Here is a 19,219-nt window from a genome sequence, read left to right as displayed (position 1 = left end):
TTATGTTCTAGTGGTAGTCTGGTATACAGGTACAACATTCAGTTTTTACTATGGCACATGTCCTACCTTCAGTGACTGTTAAAAAGTCTAGAGCCCTTTGGTTCTGAAGGACTACCTTCCTTATTTAGGTGGTTTTGGCAGTTAATAGCTGCTAACTTTCCCTGCTATCATTCGGGGCCTGTTTAGTAAAATTAATTAGAGCTTCAGTTTGTCCCATTACTTCTAAGGAGCCAATGAGGGAAACAAAAACATTTAAAAGGAAATCATATCAGTGGAGAAGACTACACTTAGTCCTCCTGGCTTTTACCATGGGATAATTCAAAGGTTTTGGTATAGTTTTTCTAACAGTACCTGTAACATAGGGTAACCCCAATGTGCAATACCCTACCCAATTGTACGGTAACCAGGGCCACAAGTAGTGGCCACACAGCCATTGAGTGCCATTAGGAGCAAGGTACACTCCTGCAGTCTTGTTGTAGTTTTTATATGGCAACCCCCATTCAGTGTTATTAGGTGTTATCACCCATTGGCAGTGGGACACAGGGTTCCAGCCCAGTAGGCAGGAAGAGGAATTGGAGGGAGACAGGTAAACTCATTGGGTTTTACTTGGTTTAAAACAGACAGAAGCAGGTTTCCCTAACACACCCTATTTGAGTACCAACCAACCTAAACCATCCCAGAGGTGGTTAACACCCTCTTGTGGCTGCCAGCAGAGAGGTGTTGCACTCTCTTACCAAGATGTGCGCTTGTCCATAACAGTTTGAGTCCAGGAAAAGGTGATGTTATGCCCGACCCCTCCTGTTATAACCCAGTTAGTTAAAGAGGCTTTAATACCGCCCCCCCACCCCATGTCTCCCACAGATGCCCAATCAGTTCCAATCAGGTGTTCCACGCTCAAAGGCATACCTTCAGGGCTTGAGAAGGGGACTTGTTCACAGACCTACAGCTGTTTTTGTTGTGGACTATGGCAAAACTTTGAGGCTGCTCTGGGAAGGTGTTGGCAGCTCTGAAGGGAGGAAATCAGAGTAGGCCATACTTATAGTCAGAAAGACAGGTGTTTAGTAGGTACCAAGAGAGGTAAATCTTTCCCTTCTATTAGGATCACAGTAGCCTCCCCTCAGGTGGTGAGAGCAGCGACTGCTTTAGGCACTTTTCCTGGCTGAGTGTACCATATGTGCTACCCTGGGGAGGTCACTTAAGGGGTTGTGAGTAAAGTCACCCATTTTGCTGTATGCCAGAACAGGAAACCCACTTCTGTCCCTTGTGATATAGCTGTCATTCCTTTCCATGTAAAGTGTGACTGTTAGGGCCCTCTGTGCAGTAGGATGGTGGGCTTCCAAGTTAGGCCACTCAGTTCCTCTGCCACCAGAAGGATGAAGGAACCAATCTACCCTGCTGAGGTAACCCACAAGTGCAAATAGATGGTTCCATTTCCAGGTGCCAGGTCCTAAGGTGTCCAGAGGATCTTGCTGTTTTTTCCAATAATAATCTCAGTGGATACGTTTCCGAATCCGGTGATGTCACTGGTATAATTGTTGAAGGGTCATTCAGGGCTCCTAGTCTGGCGTATGAGGGTAAAGCCCCAGTGAAAGCTGAATTTATCAACCTCAAAGCCTCAGGCAGCACCTTGGGCCACCCTGCCAGGGAAGCCTTTCCTGTGAGCATTTGTATTTGTTGTTTTAGGGCATTGCTCTTCCTTTCTACAAGGCCCATGGCCTGGGGGTTGTAGACCAAGTGGTAATGCCATTGTACCTTGTTCTTGGCCACCCATTTGTGCATATCACGACCTGTAAAGTGTGAGCCCTGGTCACCATCAGTCCTCTGGGGTATTCCGTATGTAATGCTCAATATCTGTAATCCTTTATTGCAGCAGCCTTGTTTGCTCATTAACGCAGGAACACCTGTGTCAAGCTGGCAATGGTGTCCACACAAACGACAATGTATTTCACTCCTTCACTGGGGGTAGGGGCCCTATATAACCTACCTACCAGTCTGTCACTGGCTATGAGTTCTTACGTATCTTCCCAGGATTGTAGGGGAGACACTTTGGGCACTGGCATTAGCACAAGGACAATTTTGTACAGCAACCACCATATCACTATACTGCACTGACATGCCTGCCTCTTTAGCTATATTCCAAACAACATGGGCAATATGCTTTTCTGGTGAATCCAGTGGGCATCTTCCCCTTTGGGATGCACCATTCTAACCTGTACTATAGCATCTTCTTGGTTTCCCAGAGGTGAAAAAGGTAAATGGTCTGCTACTTGAAAGACAGGTTAGTGTCCAAGTTTTGGAGGCAACACAAGATGTCCTGCCACAAGGCTTTACTCCACAGGACTTTACCCATTATTGTCCACTGCTCTTTATGTCATTGGCCTATCCACATAGTTAACCCATAGGCTACTGCCCAACTGTCCACATGCAGGATTAAGGGCCACAGTTCATGGGTGATGACCATCCATGCAGCCCTTAATTTGGCCCATTGACTTCTTTGCCCTGAATCAATTTCAGACCAAACGGTGTCAGTGGAGGCTTGCACAGCCACCGCTGTCCACAGTGGTGACACACCTTGGCTAGAGCCATCTGTGTACTAGGCATCTGCTGGCAATGGGACTTCCTCTCTCTTAGAAGAGAGGGGAGGCAGCTGCAGCAGCACACTAGCCTGTGCTGGGGGTCATTTTGGGCAATTACAGCCTGTAACTCTTGAGGCAACAGACTGGTGGAAAGGGCACTGTGCAGTTGCAGGTACGCATGCCATTTGGTCAGTGTAGCTGCCTGGGCGATAGCTGACAGCTTGGAAAACAACCCATTGACCCACTCATTTATGGGCAAAGCTGTGTAAAGGGATACAGCTCCAGCCATTGTTCATGGCTTTATCTGGCAGAGAGAGTTACAGAAACAACAATTATTTCTGCATGGGACTGTATCGATTTTCTACCCCCCTTCACAGTTGGGACCAAAATCTTAGAGAGACTGTAGTTCCGTTCTAATCTTGCCACAAAGCCCAGCAAAAGTCATCCTTGGTGCTGCTTATGTCTAACTAGAAGGGAGAGTAACCCTTCCCATATTGTACCTAACACTTTTCACTTGTGCAACCAACACCTTTGCCTTCTCAAAAGCTTGCTGTTGTCTCTGTTCAAACAGAACTAAAATCATTCCCAAACCAACTCTTCAGACAAAGATTAGACTGGACTATAAAACATAAAATAATACTCATGAAGAGTGTGCTTCTTAGTTCAAGTAGATACACAAGTCTAAATGGGCAATTTATGTCCAAAGGCAGGATAAGAATGCAGAAAGGGATAGGGGCTGGTTGAATGGACATGAGAAACCTGGGGTAGAAAAAGGGAGTGTGCTGTCACATTATAGGGATTGCAACTAGTGTCACATAACAATGTGAGTATAAATTTTTATATGAGACATTGACTTGAGCTGTAAACTTTCACATAAAAAAAGAAAAAAAAAGTTTGCTATTGTTCATTATTTCAATCCCAAGAGGCACCCTTTTTTACCGGTCAATAGAGTGGCCTGAAGCACTGGGCCAAGTGTGAAATACTCTCCAATACCCCAAAAGTCCCATGAAGGCCTGCACTTCTTTTGGTGTCCTAGGGATGAGGTAAACTTCTATCTTATTCACTATGGCTTCAGGCAACACACGAATCTTACCTGACCAGACAACTCCTAGGAATTTTACCAAAGTTCCTAGTTCCTGCACCTTTTGGGGATTCACAGCCCATCTTCTTACCTGTAGGTGGTTGATTAAGGCATCTAGACACTCCTGTAACAGAGAAATATCTTCAGCAGTTACATAATATCATCAAGGTAATGAAACCAATGGACAATAGTGGAGAATGGGAAAAGAGTCAGACCCCTAGCAACCATGCCATGACAAATGGTGGGACTGCATAGACACCTTTGGGATAACACCTGGAATGTCCATTTCTGCCTCCCCCAGGTGAAGGCAAATTGGTCCTCTGAGTGGATGGGGCTACAAGGGTGCTAAAGAACACATTGGCCAGGTATAACATAGCATGATACGTACTTAGGTCTCTATGAAGTGTTTCCAACAAGGAAGTTATTACCACCCTCACCCCCAGTTGAAATTCTCCCACAGATGTGGTCAAAGTCAGTCCCATGAGGACATCCACTCCTAGAATGTATTCCAGTATTGGGGAAATATAAACTTGATACAGTTAATGGGGCATACATCCTATTTGTAGGATCAGGAGTACCTGATATACACGGATGGGCTTTCCGCCATACCCATCAATTGCCATGGGTGGTCTTTGAAACTATTCAGGATTTCCAAAGATAAGGGTGCACTCTGACCCTGTATCAACCAGAGGCAGCACTCACTGCTTGTTTGTTCTTGACCAATGTATTGTGACCTCTACATGGGACCTCCAGCTCCCCTGCCAGGCCCCAATCTGTGGGTGATCTTGACTCCACCCCAGTCCCTAGGGATTGGTGGGGTTCACCTAGTAGCAACGGGCACTTCCTCATAGGGGACAGTAGGACCCAGAAGGCTGTATTCTTGCTCCAGCCTCAGATTCTTCCAAAAGTTGACCAAAACCACATTTAGTTGTTTACCTATCTTTTCTACTTTTCTACTGCTGTCCTGGCAGCCACTAAATCTACCTAAATCTGCTTTCTAGTTACTTTCAAAGGGCCCTTGGACAATCGTCTTACAGGGTTTTCAGCCTTTCTTTTCTCTCTTCTCATGGCTTGCACCCCTTTGTCTCTAGCCCTCTCAGTTTCACTCAAGTCGGCTACAGCATGTCCCACCTGGTAGACCATCTGGCCTGCTAAGGGACTAACTGTAGCCACCAGTATGCCATACCAGGAGGGTGGGGCTGCCTATAGGATCTTTGTTTTCATTCCTGAAGTGAAGAGTTCATTGTCTGGTCTCCAGAAGTGCTTGGCATAAGTGGAGTGGTGCATACCTAGCTCCTGTATTAGTTGCTGTAACTCCTCTACAGACCATTTCCCAGCTGTACTGGGAAGATCCCTCTCATTTGGCCACAGCTTTCTACCATGCAAGATGATCCAACTCATAAGGGCATGTATGCCATCAGTGTTCCAAACCCAGTGTTCCAAGCTGCATGTAAATGCTGCTGGAAGGTGGGGTGGATGGTTATGCTACTAATTTTTTTCTGCTTCAGCTTCATTTAAAGAGACACCATCTCCCCCAGTGTCCCACAGACATAATAACCAAGCTGCAATGATTTCCTTTCCTTTTTGCTGAAATTTCCCACATGATTTAATCAACTCAATGGAGGTGTATTCCTACATTGTCATAGTACTGGTAGCAGGATTTCTTGTCTATGGTCATTGGGCTCAAGTGGCTGTGGGTAATAAGTGGGTAATGAAGGGCCACTCTGCAAAGCGAGGTTCCTTCTGTGATATCACCTCCACATCTGAGTTGCTATCAGACTTCCCCTCCCAAAGATTCCATGTTTTTGCAGCCCAGTCACCTTTATCAACACTGCCCTGATCTTTGCCTTTGGCACTTTACTTCCCCCCATCTTTACAAACCTGCAGCCAAGTGTTTCTAGTTGCTCATCCAGTTCTCAAATGTAGCTGCTAAATACATCAGTTGTGGCCACGCACAACTGCCCCCCTAACTCTTCCTGCAAAGCTCTTATGCGTGCTTCAGCAGATACCTGGGCATAGGTGGCTATCCAAATGGCCCAGAGCAGTGGCCGCCCTACAGCTGCTGCTCCTTTCCTAGCTGCGTTTCCACACTTATGAAAGTGTGTTGCTTCCCACAACTGGGCTACGCAGCTTGGTGTTTTTAGGGTGTCCCCGTACTCATGTGGTGGTCCACAAGTATCAGGCATATGGGCCAAACCTCCCCACATGGAGGTTACTGGCCATCCTGGAATTTCCCCTGCGGAGGCCTTACTCCGACTCGCCAACTTCTCAGTTTCCTGGTTAGCTTGCCAATTGTCCTGGCATGGACCGGAAATGTGAAACTTGCTTCCAAAAATGGGGGATACCAAGAGACTGAAGAAAGAGGAGGGCAACTGCAGGGTGGCAGCAAAGGAGTTTATTAGGGAGACTTTCCAACTTGCAGGTCCTGGGCGACAGCAGGACCAAGCAGATCTCTGCACCCAGCAGTGGGAGACAGGATTATATAGTGATGGTAAAAAATAGTGGCTACATGCCAGCGGTGCCTCTAGACTTACATAGGGCTCAGAAAGAATTACGTAAGAATGACTTAGCAAACGACAGTGAACTAGAGAAAAGTGTGAAGGCGGCCATGTTCAGCCTCACAAAGCCTGTTTCCCCTTCAGGTTAAATAAAATGTATTATTAAAATTAGTTGTACTTGTTTCTTTATACTCTTTTAAACTGTAGCTACTAAAAAATTTAAAACGACACATGTGGCTCACCTATTTCTTGTGGGACGTGCTGCTCCAGAGCATAATCAGTGAGACAGGTTAGTGGCCAGAGCCTGCAAAACTCAAAATCTATGAATATTTCTTTTGTTTGAGGAGGCTGCCTCTGAATTTCTCTGGATTGGCCCAGGGATGATTATATTACATACACTTCAGTCCAGAACTTTCAGCACCAGAGACACATGAGAGGCAAAATCCAGGAAACAAATGAGTCTATCAATCCAGAAAGTCATAAATGTATTAATTACTAGGAAACAGCAGTAGTTGGGTTTGGAAAAATGTTTTCCATTTATTTTCTGTGAGTTGTGCCCAACATTGTAGCTCCCTTAGAGATCTAATTCTCAGATGAGCCAGTTGTGACCCTTTAGTATGGGCTGGGGAGGAGGTGAGTAAGAAGTAGTGACCCCTGGTCACTGTGCTCAGGCCACAGTATTCCTGACATTCAGTTACATTCTTCCCAAGGAACATGGGACCCTGGCAACCTAGCTTGAAGTGAGAAGTGGATTTTCTCCAAGAACAGCTGGCTATATGTTGTGGGCAGGGCTGGATTTCCCAATAAGCAAGGTATGCATGGGCCCAATTGTGCCTTCCCGTTAATCTGAAGTACACAATTTCACCTATCCCCCACCACATCAAAGACGTGATGAAATCCGTCTGAAATTGTTCACCACAGATTAGAGAATAAATATGATTCAGCATGTTGCATACCTTGCTCGATGCAAGGTGGAGCATACTGTGCTTACTGGTTAATCCACTCCGTGGCTGTGGGAATATTAAACATATAAGTCAGCCTCTACCACAAAGTCACTCTGAAAGGTCAGTGGGTCCATGTCAGACACTGAAATGACAGTAGGCTTTGGCTTGGCACCAAAATAGAGACAGTGAGAAAAGTGAGACCTAGAACACAGTCATGAAATCAGGCTTCCAACACAAGCAGTCACTTCAGTGACTAGTCTCATGCTTTCTCTCCCTGAAGTATCCTTGCTGTGCCATGGGGACATCTGGAAAGAGTTTGCCAATCCTGATTCTGTAATGCATCATGAAGAGGTTAATATTGTATACCCTTGAGCACCCAGCAGCATTTGAGATCAATCACCTCTGAACAAAACAGGATCCTGCTTGGTTTCTCATTTTTGGCTTTCTTTCTCATTCATGTCTGACTGAAGAGTTTGATTTTGTAAATCATATCTGGTAGCTCTAGCCTCAGACCCTTGGCTCTCTCTCAAAGATTTTGCCTTAGACCTGTTCTACCAGATCTCCTTTATTTTTACATCTTCAGGTGTGAAGAAAAAGAATTATCATAGCAGGTCTAATTGCTTCCTTGGCTGACATCTGCGAACTTAGATTCCATGAGGGTTCTCACCAACCCAACTGATAAGAAGGGCTCACTGTACTTAAATTGTTTGCATAAACAGTGTAGTTTATGCTGAATACCTACTTTCCTTCTGGAAGTCTGGAACTTTGGTACGTGCTTGGCAGAGGATACCCATGTGACCAATCCCTGAGAAAAACATTCGGTTGTTAATTTCTAATAAGCTTCCCTGGTAGACAAAAATTCACACATGTTGTCACAACTCATTGCTGGGGGAATTAAACATGTGCGATTCTACTGGGAGAGGACTCTTGGAAGCTTGTACCTGGATTCCTCAGCTTTACCCAATATGCCTCTTTGCGGATTTTGTTTTATGTCCTTTTGCTGTAATAAATCATAGCTGTGAGTACAACTACATGTGAGTCCTTCTAGGGAATCACTGAATTCAGGGGTGGTTTTGGAAAAATACAGGTGATATGCAAACCCACTGGAGGAAGCCTTGACTGTGAATAATTTTTAGTTTGGTTTTCTTTCTTAAAGAGTTAGGAGTTGGAGTCCCTGGGTACACTTGACATTACAGAGTATAGTTGGGAGACTCAAAACGCTAAAGCTGAGGATAAAAGAATGTATAAAATTAGGATATGATATAAAAATTTAAAAAAATTTTTATGATATAGATTTCTCAAAAGCCATCAGCTAGGAAAGGTTGCATAGGATATACTCAAGAGAAGTCAGTGGAGGAAGACCAAGAAAAGTTTGGAGGTACAGCATGGCAGAAAGACACATAAATCAGAGGCAGGACCCTACTTAAATAGAAGTCAAGGCCATATTCCAGTAAAGAGAAGAGACAAGGACTGGTCTCTTCTCAGTCAAACTGGCTGAGTAGGTTAAAACCAGGAAGTTTGTTGGGGAAAAAACAAAAACAAAGCAAAAAAAACCTAGTTTCAGCACACGGACAAGTTTTTTCTTAAAAAATACTGTTCTTGGAAAAGCTGCAGTCAGAAATTGTTTTAGAGACAAAAAGTTCATAAATGGAAAGAATGAAAAAGGATAGAGGGAGTAATGTGAGACATGTTTTCATTATTCTATCTTGAAAAATTTAAGTTGTTTGTTCTATGGATGAGTTTGGATTAAGTTTAGCTTCGAATATTTATTATGTAACAAACGTCTAGAAAATATTAAACAAAGTCCTTCTAGACTTTATCAGTCTTGCTCTCTCTCACAGGAATCCAGGGTTCAATTTTCCAATGGAAAGGCAGCCGCTGATTTTTTAAGAGACATAATAAATGGCGGTTACTATTTTGTACTATCATGGACTTTGGTTTAGACCTTTATTTCTAGCTACTAGCTATGCAAACTTGGACAAATAACCTTTTTGTCTTTATGGTCTCATCATAAAATTTAAATAATAATTGTAATTACTTCATAGGGTTGTTGAAGGTTTACTTGAATTAATCCATGTAAAGAATTTATTTAGTGCCTGGCATTTAGTCTACCCAGTACCCAGTGCCGTTGAGTCAATTCCGACTCAGAGCAACCCTGTAGGATAGAGTAGAACTGCCCCATAGAGTTTCCAAGGAGCGCCTGGCAGATTTGAACTGCCGACCCCTTGGTTAGCAGCCGTAGCACTTAGCATTTAGTATATCTTCAAGAAACGGCACCTGTTATTATTACTATTATTGATTCCTGTTCTCTTAGAAAGTGAATTCACAGGGTGTTGTAATGCTAGAAGAGCACAGCTCTACTCTGACACACAAGGGGTCACCATGAGTTGGAAACAACTCCGTGGCAACTTTTTTTTTTTTTACTCGTAGTCCTAGGAGAGTGCCATTCACAGGAGGCAGCCTTTTGTAAAGGAATACTCATTTTCAAGAAAAGAGCCCTATAAACAACCTTGAGAAACAAAAACAGTAGCTCACAGTAAAAACGACAAAGGCAATCTGATCGGATATAAAATCTCAAAAGGACTGTGGTATAAACTCTAGGAACTGGGGAGATCAATTGATGTGTTGTCCTGTGCTGTAAATAGTTCTGCTATATAGGCTGACTTAGTTGAAAGGCAGATGGCAGTTCAGCAGTTAATTATAAAAACCTGTAGGGTTACATTTATTGGTTGCAGGAGGTCTGTTACAGCTAATACCTAAATAAACCGAGAGGAACAGGTAGAAAATGTTCCAGAAACCAAGCAACAGTCCTATCCTAGGGGCAGGGAACCAAATTGAGGAGACTGTACCAATAACTGAAACAAATTTTTTTCTCCTTTCCTTCTTTCTTTTAGGTTGGGGTGGGAAAGAGGTGGAGGTGGGAAGACAACAAAAGAAGGGAATTGTTTTTCTACCAGTTGCAAACGCGGACTTTGTACTTTGTACTAGTTCCTGGAAACATTGCTACTATGCCCAGAAACCACAGAGAGTGCTTGGAAATTATCCAGTTTCTTTGCTTCTCCTCTAGCCACTTCAACCATGGGTGCCTGGGCACGGGAAGAAAAAGGAGGTCAAAGTCAAAACTGTTGATTCTGCTACGTAGATTTAAAGGTTGGGTGAGCACAACACTAGGTTTTAAATTAATAAATAAAATGAAGTTGGGAGAGGTGGACCCCCTGGGATTTCTATCGCCCTAGCCACTCCTCACCGTCTTTCCACTTGTGCTATCTGCGGTGTGATGGATCGCTTTCGTGTGGCCTGTCTTGCCATGGTCTTGTAATTCCCAACCAAGTGATTGGGTCCAAAAAAGAAAAAAACAAAAAACAAAACCCAACCATTGCCGTCGAGTCGATTCCAAGCAATAGTGACCCTATAGGACAGAGTAGAATTGCCCCATAGAGTTTCCAAGAAGCGCCCAGTGGATTTGAACTGCTGACCTTCGGGTTAGCACCCATAAGACTGTACAAATAAGGTAACTGTGGCCCACCAAGGGGTTTGGTCAATTTTGCCATCCCACTAGGCTTAAATGAGAGCTGATTCCAGAGCAGAGAGAGGATCTCATCACCACCAAAGAAGGGCCTAGGAGAGTGGAGTGTGTCTTTTGGACCAGGGATCCCTGCACTGTGAAGCTCCTGGAACCAGGAAAGAGAGAGAGAGAGCTGTAACACTGAAGACAACAAGAAACAGTGGCAGAGAAATGGCAGAAGAAGAGAATGAAAGAAGATGGCGTAGTGGGCTTCCCAGCCCACAGAGCAAAAAGCTGAGAACCTTTGGGCAGGAGGCTTGCTGGCAGAGCAGGGTGCCTCCAGGAACTCGTTGGAGCTATGTTTGTCAACCCATGGAGCTAGAGCTGAGCGCCTTCAGGTGGAGGCTTACTGGCAGAGTGGGGTGCCTTAGGGCACTTACCAGCAGAGCTAAAAGAGCTTTGTAACACTTGCCCTAGCAGGGCAGAGGCAGAGGGGCCAGAGAGGGGTGTGCCTGTGGCACTGCTGGGAAGAGGCTGTCCTGATGGGAGAAATTGATCCTGAGTGTTGAACCTGAATTGTAACCTGTTACTTCCCTAATAAACCCCACAATCATGAGTTTTGTCTGTGAGTTCTGTGTAGACAATGCAATGAAGTATCAAACTCAGCAGAGAAGTAGATAGTGCCATGGGAGGAAAGGTTGGTATCAGACTTGGTAAAGATGGCAGAGAGAGGAGGCATGTCTGAATTCCACCTCATAGGAATCAGCCTTGGGCTGCTGATCTTGATTCTCCTTCCCCCTTGTGAAGTTAGAGGAGGTCAGATGCCACCCCCAAGCCATTTTTACACTATCTTTCTCCAAAGGCTGTAAATCTTGCGTTGTTGTGCCCCTGGCTTCCAACCCCTCGGTGGGGTGAGGGTAGAAAATCCTAGAATTGTTCCCAAGGGGTTCAAAGATCCAAATATGGACACCAAGCACCAGCAGAAGAATGAATAAATAAGATGGATCTCTTTTTTGCCTCACATACATACATATACACCAACTTTCTGCATTTTGATTTATCTTTTTTCCTTCTTACGAAATGGTTGCAGGTTGTAGGATTTTCAAACATTACAGAAATATATATTGGAGTAGAAAGTACAAGTTTCTAGTAGTTCCACCCTTCAAAGAGGACAATTTGTTTTCCTACTGTTTTTCAAATTTATGGACAAACTATTGGGTTAAAATGAACTTAAAATCACATTAATTTAAAACATTTATTGCATTCATGGTAGATGTCTGTGGTTGCTTCTCAATTAACAGAGACTAAAAATGCATGTGTCAGTTTGTTGTACTGTGGTGGCTTGTGTGTTACTGTGATGCTAGAAGTTATGCCACCAATTTTTCAAATACCAGTAGGGTCACCCATGGTATGCAGGTTTCAGCTGACCTTCCAGACTAAGAAAGACAAGGAAGAAGGACCTGGTAGTCTACTTCAAAAGAATTAGCCAGTGAAAACCTTATGAATAGCAGGAGGATACTGTCTGATATAGTGCCAGAAAATGAGTCCCTCAGGTTGGAAGGCACTCAAAAGATGCCTGGGGAAGAGTTATCTCCTCAAACTAGAGTGGACCTAAATAACATGGATGGAGTCAAACGTTCAGGACCTTCATTTGCTGATGTGGCATGACTGAAAACAAGAAGAAACAGCTGTAAGCATCCCTTAATAATTGGAACATGGAATGTATGAAGTATGAATCTAGGAAAATTGGAAGTCATCAAAAATGAAATGGAACGCAAAAAGATCAATATCCTAGGCATTAGTGAACTGAAATGAACTGGTATTGGCCACTATGAATCAGACAATCCTATGGTGTACTACGACAGGAATGACAAATTGAAAAGGAATGGCATTACGTTCATTGTCAAAAAGAACACTTCAAGGTCTATCCTGAAGTACAACGTTGTCAGTGATAGGATAATATCATACACCTACAAGGAAGACCAGTTAATATGACTATTTTTCAAATTACACACCGATCACTAATGCCAAAGATGAGGAAGTTGAAGATTTTTCCCAACTTCTGCAGTTTGAAATTGATCAAACATACAATCAAGGTGTATTGATAATTGCTGGTGATTGGAATGCCAAAGTTGGAAACAAAGAAGGAGGATCACTAGTTGGAAAAAATGGCATTGGTGATAGAAATGATGCTAGAGATCTCATGATAGAATTTTGCAAGACCAACGACTTCTTCACTGCAAAAGCTTTTCTCAATAACATAAAAGGCAACTATACACGTGGACCTTGCTGGATGGAAAACACAGGAGTCAAATCAACTACCTCTGTGGAAAGAGACGATGGAAAAACTCAATATCATCAGTCAGATTAGGAAAGGCCAGGGGCCGGCTGCAGAACAGATCATCAATTGCTCATATGCAAGTTCAAGTTGAAGCTGAAGAAAATTAAAACAAGTCTACAAGAGCCAAAATACTAACTTGAATGTATCTCACCTGAATTTGGAAACCATTTCAAGAATAGATTTGATGCATTGAACACTCATGACAAAAGACCAGGAGAGTTACGGGACAACATCAAGGACATCATACATGAAGAATGCAAAAGATCATTAAAAAGACAAGAAAGAAAGACCAAAATGGATGTCAGAAGAGACTCTGAAACTTGCACTTGAACGTAGGAGTAGCTAAAGCAAAGGGAAGAAATGATGAAGTAAAAGAGCTGAACAGAAGATTTCAAAGGGTGGCTTGAGAAGACAAAGTAAAGAATTATAATGAAGTGTGCAAAGGCCTGGAGTTAGAACACCAAAAACAAAGAACACGCTCAGCATTTCTCAAGCTGAGAGAACTGAAGAAAGCATTCCAGCCTTGAGTTGCAATTTTGAAGAATTCTATAGGCAAAATATTCAATGACGCAAAAGACCAAGGCAAACTCATTGTCATCAAGCTGATTCCAACTCAGAGCAATTCTATAGGACACAGGAGAGCAGCCCCATAGGGTTTGCAAGGAGTGGCTGGTGGATTCAAACTGCCAATCTTTCCATTAGCGCCACAGCTCTTAACCACTGGCTCATTCAACAATGCAGGAAGTGTCAAAAGGAGATGGGAGGAATACACAGTCAGTGTACCAAAAAAGAATTGGTCAATGTTCAACAATTTTAGGAGGTACATATGATCAAGAACCGACGGTATCCAAAGAAGTCGTCCAAGCTGCACTGAAGGCATTGGTAAAAAAACAAGGCTTCAGGAACTCATGGAATACCAACTGAGATGTTTCAACAAACAGATGCGGCACTGGAGTGCTCACTCATCTATGCCAAGAAATTTGGAAGACAGCTACCTGGCCAACTGACTGGGAAAGATTCATTTTTGTGCCTATTCCAAAGAAAGGTGATCCAACAGAATGTGGAAATTATTGAACAATATCACTAATATTTATACAAAAGTGAAATTTTGCTAAAGATAATTCAAAAGCAGTTGTAGTAATACATTGGCAGGGAACTGCCAGAAATTGAAGCTGGATTCAGAAGAGGTTGTGGAACAAGGGATATCATTACTGATGTCAGATGGACCCTGGCTGAAAGCAGAGAATACCAGAAAGATGTTTACCTGTGTTTTATTGACTATGCAAAGGCATTCGACTGTGTGGATCACAACAAATTATGGATAACGTTGTAAAGAACAGGAATTTCAGAACACTTAATTGTGGTCATGTGGAACCTGTACTTAGACAAAAAGGCAGTTGTTTGAACAGAACAAGGGAATGCTGCATGGTTTAAAATCAGGAAAGGTGTGCGTCAGGGTTGTATCCTTTCACCATACTCATTCAATCTGTATGCTGAGTAAATTATCCGAGAACCCAGACTATATAAAGAAGAACGTGGCATCAGGATTGGAGGCAGTCTCATTAACAACCTGCAATATAAAGGTGGCACAACCTTGCTTGCTGAAAGTAAAGAGGACTTGAAGCACTTACTGATGAAGATCAAAGACCACAGGGTCGGTATGGATTATACCTCAACATAAAACAAAAATCCTTATAACTGGACCAATAAGCTATATCATGATAAAGGGATAAAACATTGACGTTATCAAGAATTTCGTTTTGCTTGCATTCAAGATGAACGTCCCTGGGAGCAGCAGTCAGGAAATCAAATGCCCTGTTACATTGGGCAAACCTGTTGCAAGAGGCCTTTTTAGTGTTCAAAAGCAACGATTTACTTTGAGGACCAAGGTACCCCTGACCCAAGCCATCACCTCATATGCATGGGAAAGCAGAACAATGAATAAGAAAGTCTGAAGAAGAACTGATTCATTTAAATTATGATGCTGGTGAAGAATATTGACTATACCACGGACTGCCAGAAGAACGAACAAGCCACTGTGCTGCTTGGAATTGAGGGTGGTGAGACGTCGTCTCACTTACTTCAGGCATGTTATCAGGAGGGACCAGTCCCTGGAGATGGACATTATGCCTGGTAAGATAGAGGGTCAGTGAAAAAGAGGAAGCCCCTCAACGAGATGGATTGACACAGTGGCTGCAACAATGGGCTCAAACATGGCAACCACTGTGAGGACGGCGCAGGGTCTGGCAGCGTTTTTTTTCTGTTATTCATAGGGCCGCTATGAGTCGGAATCAGCTCCTCGGCACATAACAACAATAAGAATGCAAATACTAACACTAAGAGATCCGCGTATTATTGAAGTTAAAAATGGGTCTCTATGCTTACAAAGGTTTTTTTTTTAATGCTTACAAAGGAGCCCAGGTGCTGCAGTGGTTAAGAGCTCGGCTGCTAACCAAAATATAGGCAGTCCATATCTACCAACCGCTCCCTGTAAACCTTATGGGGCGGTTCTAATCTGTTCTACAGGGTTCCTATAAATCGGAATCGACTCCACGGGAATTTTCGTTTTTTTTTTTTTTTTTTCGTCTACTTATACGGGGAATTTCTGCGCTTTCTTAAAAACTGCAGCAGCTGCTGGGAGTCAAAGTCTTGCGCTTGCCTGCCAGGGGGCGGTTCGGGGGAGAGGGGCGGGGGCTCCGAGGAGGTGGTAGTGAGTGACAGCCACCGCCCCCCACACACCCCCTGAGTTTTGGTAAACAAGAACGTTCCGTTTCCCCTGCCGTAGAGGAGGGATGGGGGTGGAGCTAGGGTACTGGACGTAGCGGTTCACTAAGGGCGCTGATTGGTCATGCTGAATTCTGATTGGTCAGCTCTCCTGTCCGTAAGGGGACTGGTGGATTCTGTCTGGTCGGGCCGCGCCTTTTGGCGCTGGGCTCCTCCCCGCGCGAGTGGCTGCTTGCCGGAGCGTCAAGAGCGCGTGCGCGCACGACCCCACGTTCTGGCGGTGCAAGTTCACAGCAGGCGAGCCGAGAGGTAGCGGAGGTCACCACTGGGAGGCGGGGTGGGGGCAGCATGGCAGCCTCCTTACGGCTCCGAGGAGCTGCCTCCAGCCTCCACTGCTGGACCTGCCGGCGGTGGCCGGCTGCGGCCGACCTTCCAGCGGGTAAGAACCTCGCACCTTCTACCCCCGTCGCTCTTCCGGCCGCCCGCCTCTCGCTCCCTGCCAGTCGAAGAGGTGTTTTCACCGGGGGCGCTGTGGGTCGGTCGGGGCAAAAAAACAAAATTCTTGGCTAATCCCAAGGCCTGGCTTCTTTTGCGGCTGCTGCTCGCGTCGGAAGTGACCCGCCTGATTCGAGATGAGCGGGCTTCAGCAGGATTTAGGAAGGGGCGGGGAAGAGCCGAGGTGAAGGGAGAATTTAGGTCCGGGCCCTGCTTCTTTGGCGTTAGGGATCCGAGGACATTTGGGAGGCAACCCTGCATCCATCCCGGCGGCCTTTCAGCGCTTCCCGGCTCAGCACTTCCTGGCCTTTCAACGCCCCCAGGGAGCACACGGGGGTGGGCGCCCCCTCGGGCTGCAGGGCCTGATTTATGTTTAATAATCTTCATCCGGTTGGATGGCCTTACACTCGTGGTGTCTATACTGGTGATAAGTCATTGCTGCAAAGTTGGATCCAACATTGACTAGCAGTGCGGGCTTCCCCCTTATTTTCTGTAACTATCTGAAGATGGCCAAAAAAAAAAAAAAAAAAAGATGGCACTTCTGTCAAATTATCAACCTAAACAGTTTATTTAACCTCAGAAGTGGCGTGAGTCTATCTCGCCTCCTCCCCATACAGAGCTTTTGTAAAGCATGGAAAGCGAACGGTGGATTTAGGAAGAGGCGGTGTTTAGAGATCTTCGGAATCGACTCGACGGCAATGGGTTTGGTTTTTGGACTTAGTAGAGTGTCCAAGCCTGGTTGGTGTAGTGGTTAAGAGCTGCGGCTGCTAACCGAAAGGTCGGCGGTTTGAATCTCCCCAGCCGTTCCTTGGCAAATCCCTATAGGGTCGCTGTGAGTCGGAATCTACTTGATAGCAGTCGATTTGGCTTATTTGGTTTTAGTAGGGTTTCAGGAGCCCTGGTGGCGCAGTGATTAAAGCGTTCGGCTCCTAACCGAAAGGTCAGCAGTTCGAATCTACCCGTCGCTCTGTGGGAGAAAGATGTGGCAGCCTGCTCACTAAAGATTACAGCTTTGGAAACCCAATGGGGCATTTCTGCTCTGTCCTGTAAGGTTGCCATGAGTCGGAATTGACTTTAGGGCACCAGGTTTGGTTTTTTGGTTTTTAGTAGTAGGGTCTTAGTGACCTATGAGTCGGAATGGATGGATGACACACAACAAATGGGATCTAGAAACCCGGTGCCGTCGAGATCTAGAAAGGAGTTCTTTATTCTTGCTCATTTCATGCTCTTAACTACCACACCAGGATTCCTCATCAGTTTGATTTTGGTTGATTTGTGGGGACACTCCCAGTGTTTTCCTGTGAAAGCTTGAGAGTTGTAATGATGCACTGTATTGAGAGCTCATACACAGGATTAAAAAGCTTTGCTGTTAATTTTTTCTGTTCTTGGCTTAAAAAAGTAAAGAGTTCTCCCACTCAATAAAACCTATGCAGAAGAGTGCATTTCCTTTTTCGTTTGAGAAACGCAGGCTCCATGTGATGCAAGAGAACAGATGTCTGATAGGAATCTCAGTATTGTAACAAGACACAAACTCACAGGATCTGCCACACTTGAGTGTGACCACTCTGAGCTGCATGAAAGATGCCTCCTGCTTTGGAGATACTTTAAAGGAAAATGCATTAGTCCCTTTTTTTTTGCACAGTAGTAGTAAATGCAGCACCAGTTTTCACATGAATGCATAATTCTTTCAGTCCTGATTAGCTGAGGAAGACATATTTGCTATTTAGTGGTTTTACAAGGTGTTCTGATGATGTTTTAATGAATCCTTGGTGTACGTTTATGAGTTGTAGGCATTCTTACAACTCATGGTGCAAGAGTTTGAGACCAGCGGCTGTAATAATTGACTGTTAACTGGGAGAGCCTATACAATGCTGGTTAGTCTACTTTGGCTTATAATCTTGTACTTTGGGTTCTTTGGACCAAAGATGTTATGAGAAGATAGATTTATGATAACATTTAAATGTTTCTTTTATGGTGATTGTTTAAAACACTTCATTTGTTTTTATTCTATGAAACTGTCTTAAACATTTTTGTTAATTTCACTTCAAAAATGTTTACTTTTTTGACATTGAAGTCTTAAGAATTAAAAAAAAGTTTATGCAAATTTAGAGTCTAGGAACAGTAAGAAAATAAAACCATGCACCCTTCTTTTTTTTTTTTTTTTTTATAATAACTTTTATTAAGCTTCAAGTGAACGTTTACAAATCCAATCAGTCTGTCACATATAAGTTTACATACATCTCACTCCCTACTCCCACTTACTCTCCCCGTCTTGAGTCAGCCCTTTCAGTCTCTCCTTTCTTGACCATTTTGCCGGCTTCCCTCTCTCTCTATCCTCCCATCCCCCCTCCAGGCAAGAGTTGCCAACACAATCTCAAGTGTCCACCTGATATAATTAGCTCACTCTTCATCAGCATCTCTCTCCCACCCGCTGACCAGTCCCTTTCATTTCTGATGAGTTGTCTTCGGGGATGGTTCCTGTCCTGTGTCAACTGAAGGTCTGGGGAGCATGGCCGCCGGGATTCCTCCAGTCTCAGTCAGACCATTAAGTTTGGTCTTGTTATGAGAATTTGGGGTCTGCATCCCACTGATCTCCTGCTTCCTCAGGGGTCCTCTGCTGAGCTCCCTGTCAGGGCAGTCATCGATTGTGGCCGGGCACCAACTAGTTCTTCTGGTCTCAGGATGATGTAGGTCTCTGGTTCATGTGGCCCTTTCTGTCTCTTGGGCTCTTAGTTGTCATGTGGGCTTGGTGTTCTTCATTTTCCTTTGCTCCAGGTGGGTTGAGACCAATTGCTGCATCTTAGATGGCTGCTTGTTAGCATTTAAGACCCCAGACGCCACATTTCAAAGTGGGATGCAGAATGATTTCATAATAGAATTATTTTGCCAATTGACTTAGAAGTCCCCGCAAACCATGCTCCCCAGACCCCCGCGCTTGCTCCGCTGACCTTTGAAGCATTCATTTTATCCCGGAAACTTCTTTGCTTTTGGTCCAGTCCAATTGAGCTGACCTTCCATGTATTGAGTGTTGTCTTTCCCTTCACCTAAAGCAGTT

The 19,219-nt window shown here is 44.3% G+C and overlaps 1 protein-coding gene across 4 annotated transcripts in view; it reads left to right on the top strand.

The window, feature by feature from the left end:
* Window positions 1–19,219, top strand: part of HIBADH (3-hydroxyisobutyrate dehydrogenase) — a 200,385-nt gene that overhangs the window by 57,915 nt on the left and 123,251 nt on the right. The window contains exon 1 of one of the 4 annotated variants that reach the window (XM_049893333.1): window positions 15,838–16,108. The exons of the other annotated variants lie outside the window; for them this stretch is intronic. Within the exon in view, the coding sequence (XP_049749290.1) occupies window positions 16,018–16,108 (91 nt within the window). The 5' untranslated portion in view covers window positions 15,838–16,017. Of the gene's footprint in view, window positions 1–15,837; window positions 16,109–19,219 lie in introns of those variants that run through there. 4 annotated transcript variants of the gene reach the window in all.

This window comes from Elephas maximus, chromosome 8, assembly GCF_024166365.1.
Source record: "Elephas maximus indicus isolate mEleMax1 chromosome 8, mEleMax1 primary haplotype, whole genome shotgun sequence".
NCBI lineage: Eukaryota > Metazoa > Chordata > Mammalia > Proboscidea > Elephantidae > Elephas > Elephas maximus.
This window is presented reverse-complemented; position numbering and strand designations above follow the sequence as displayed.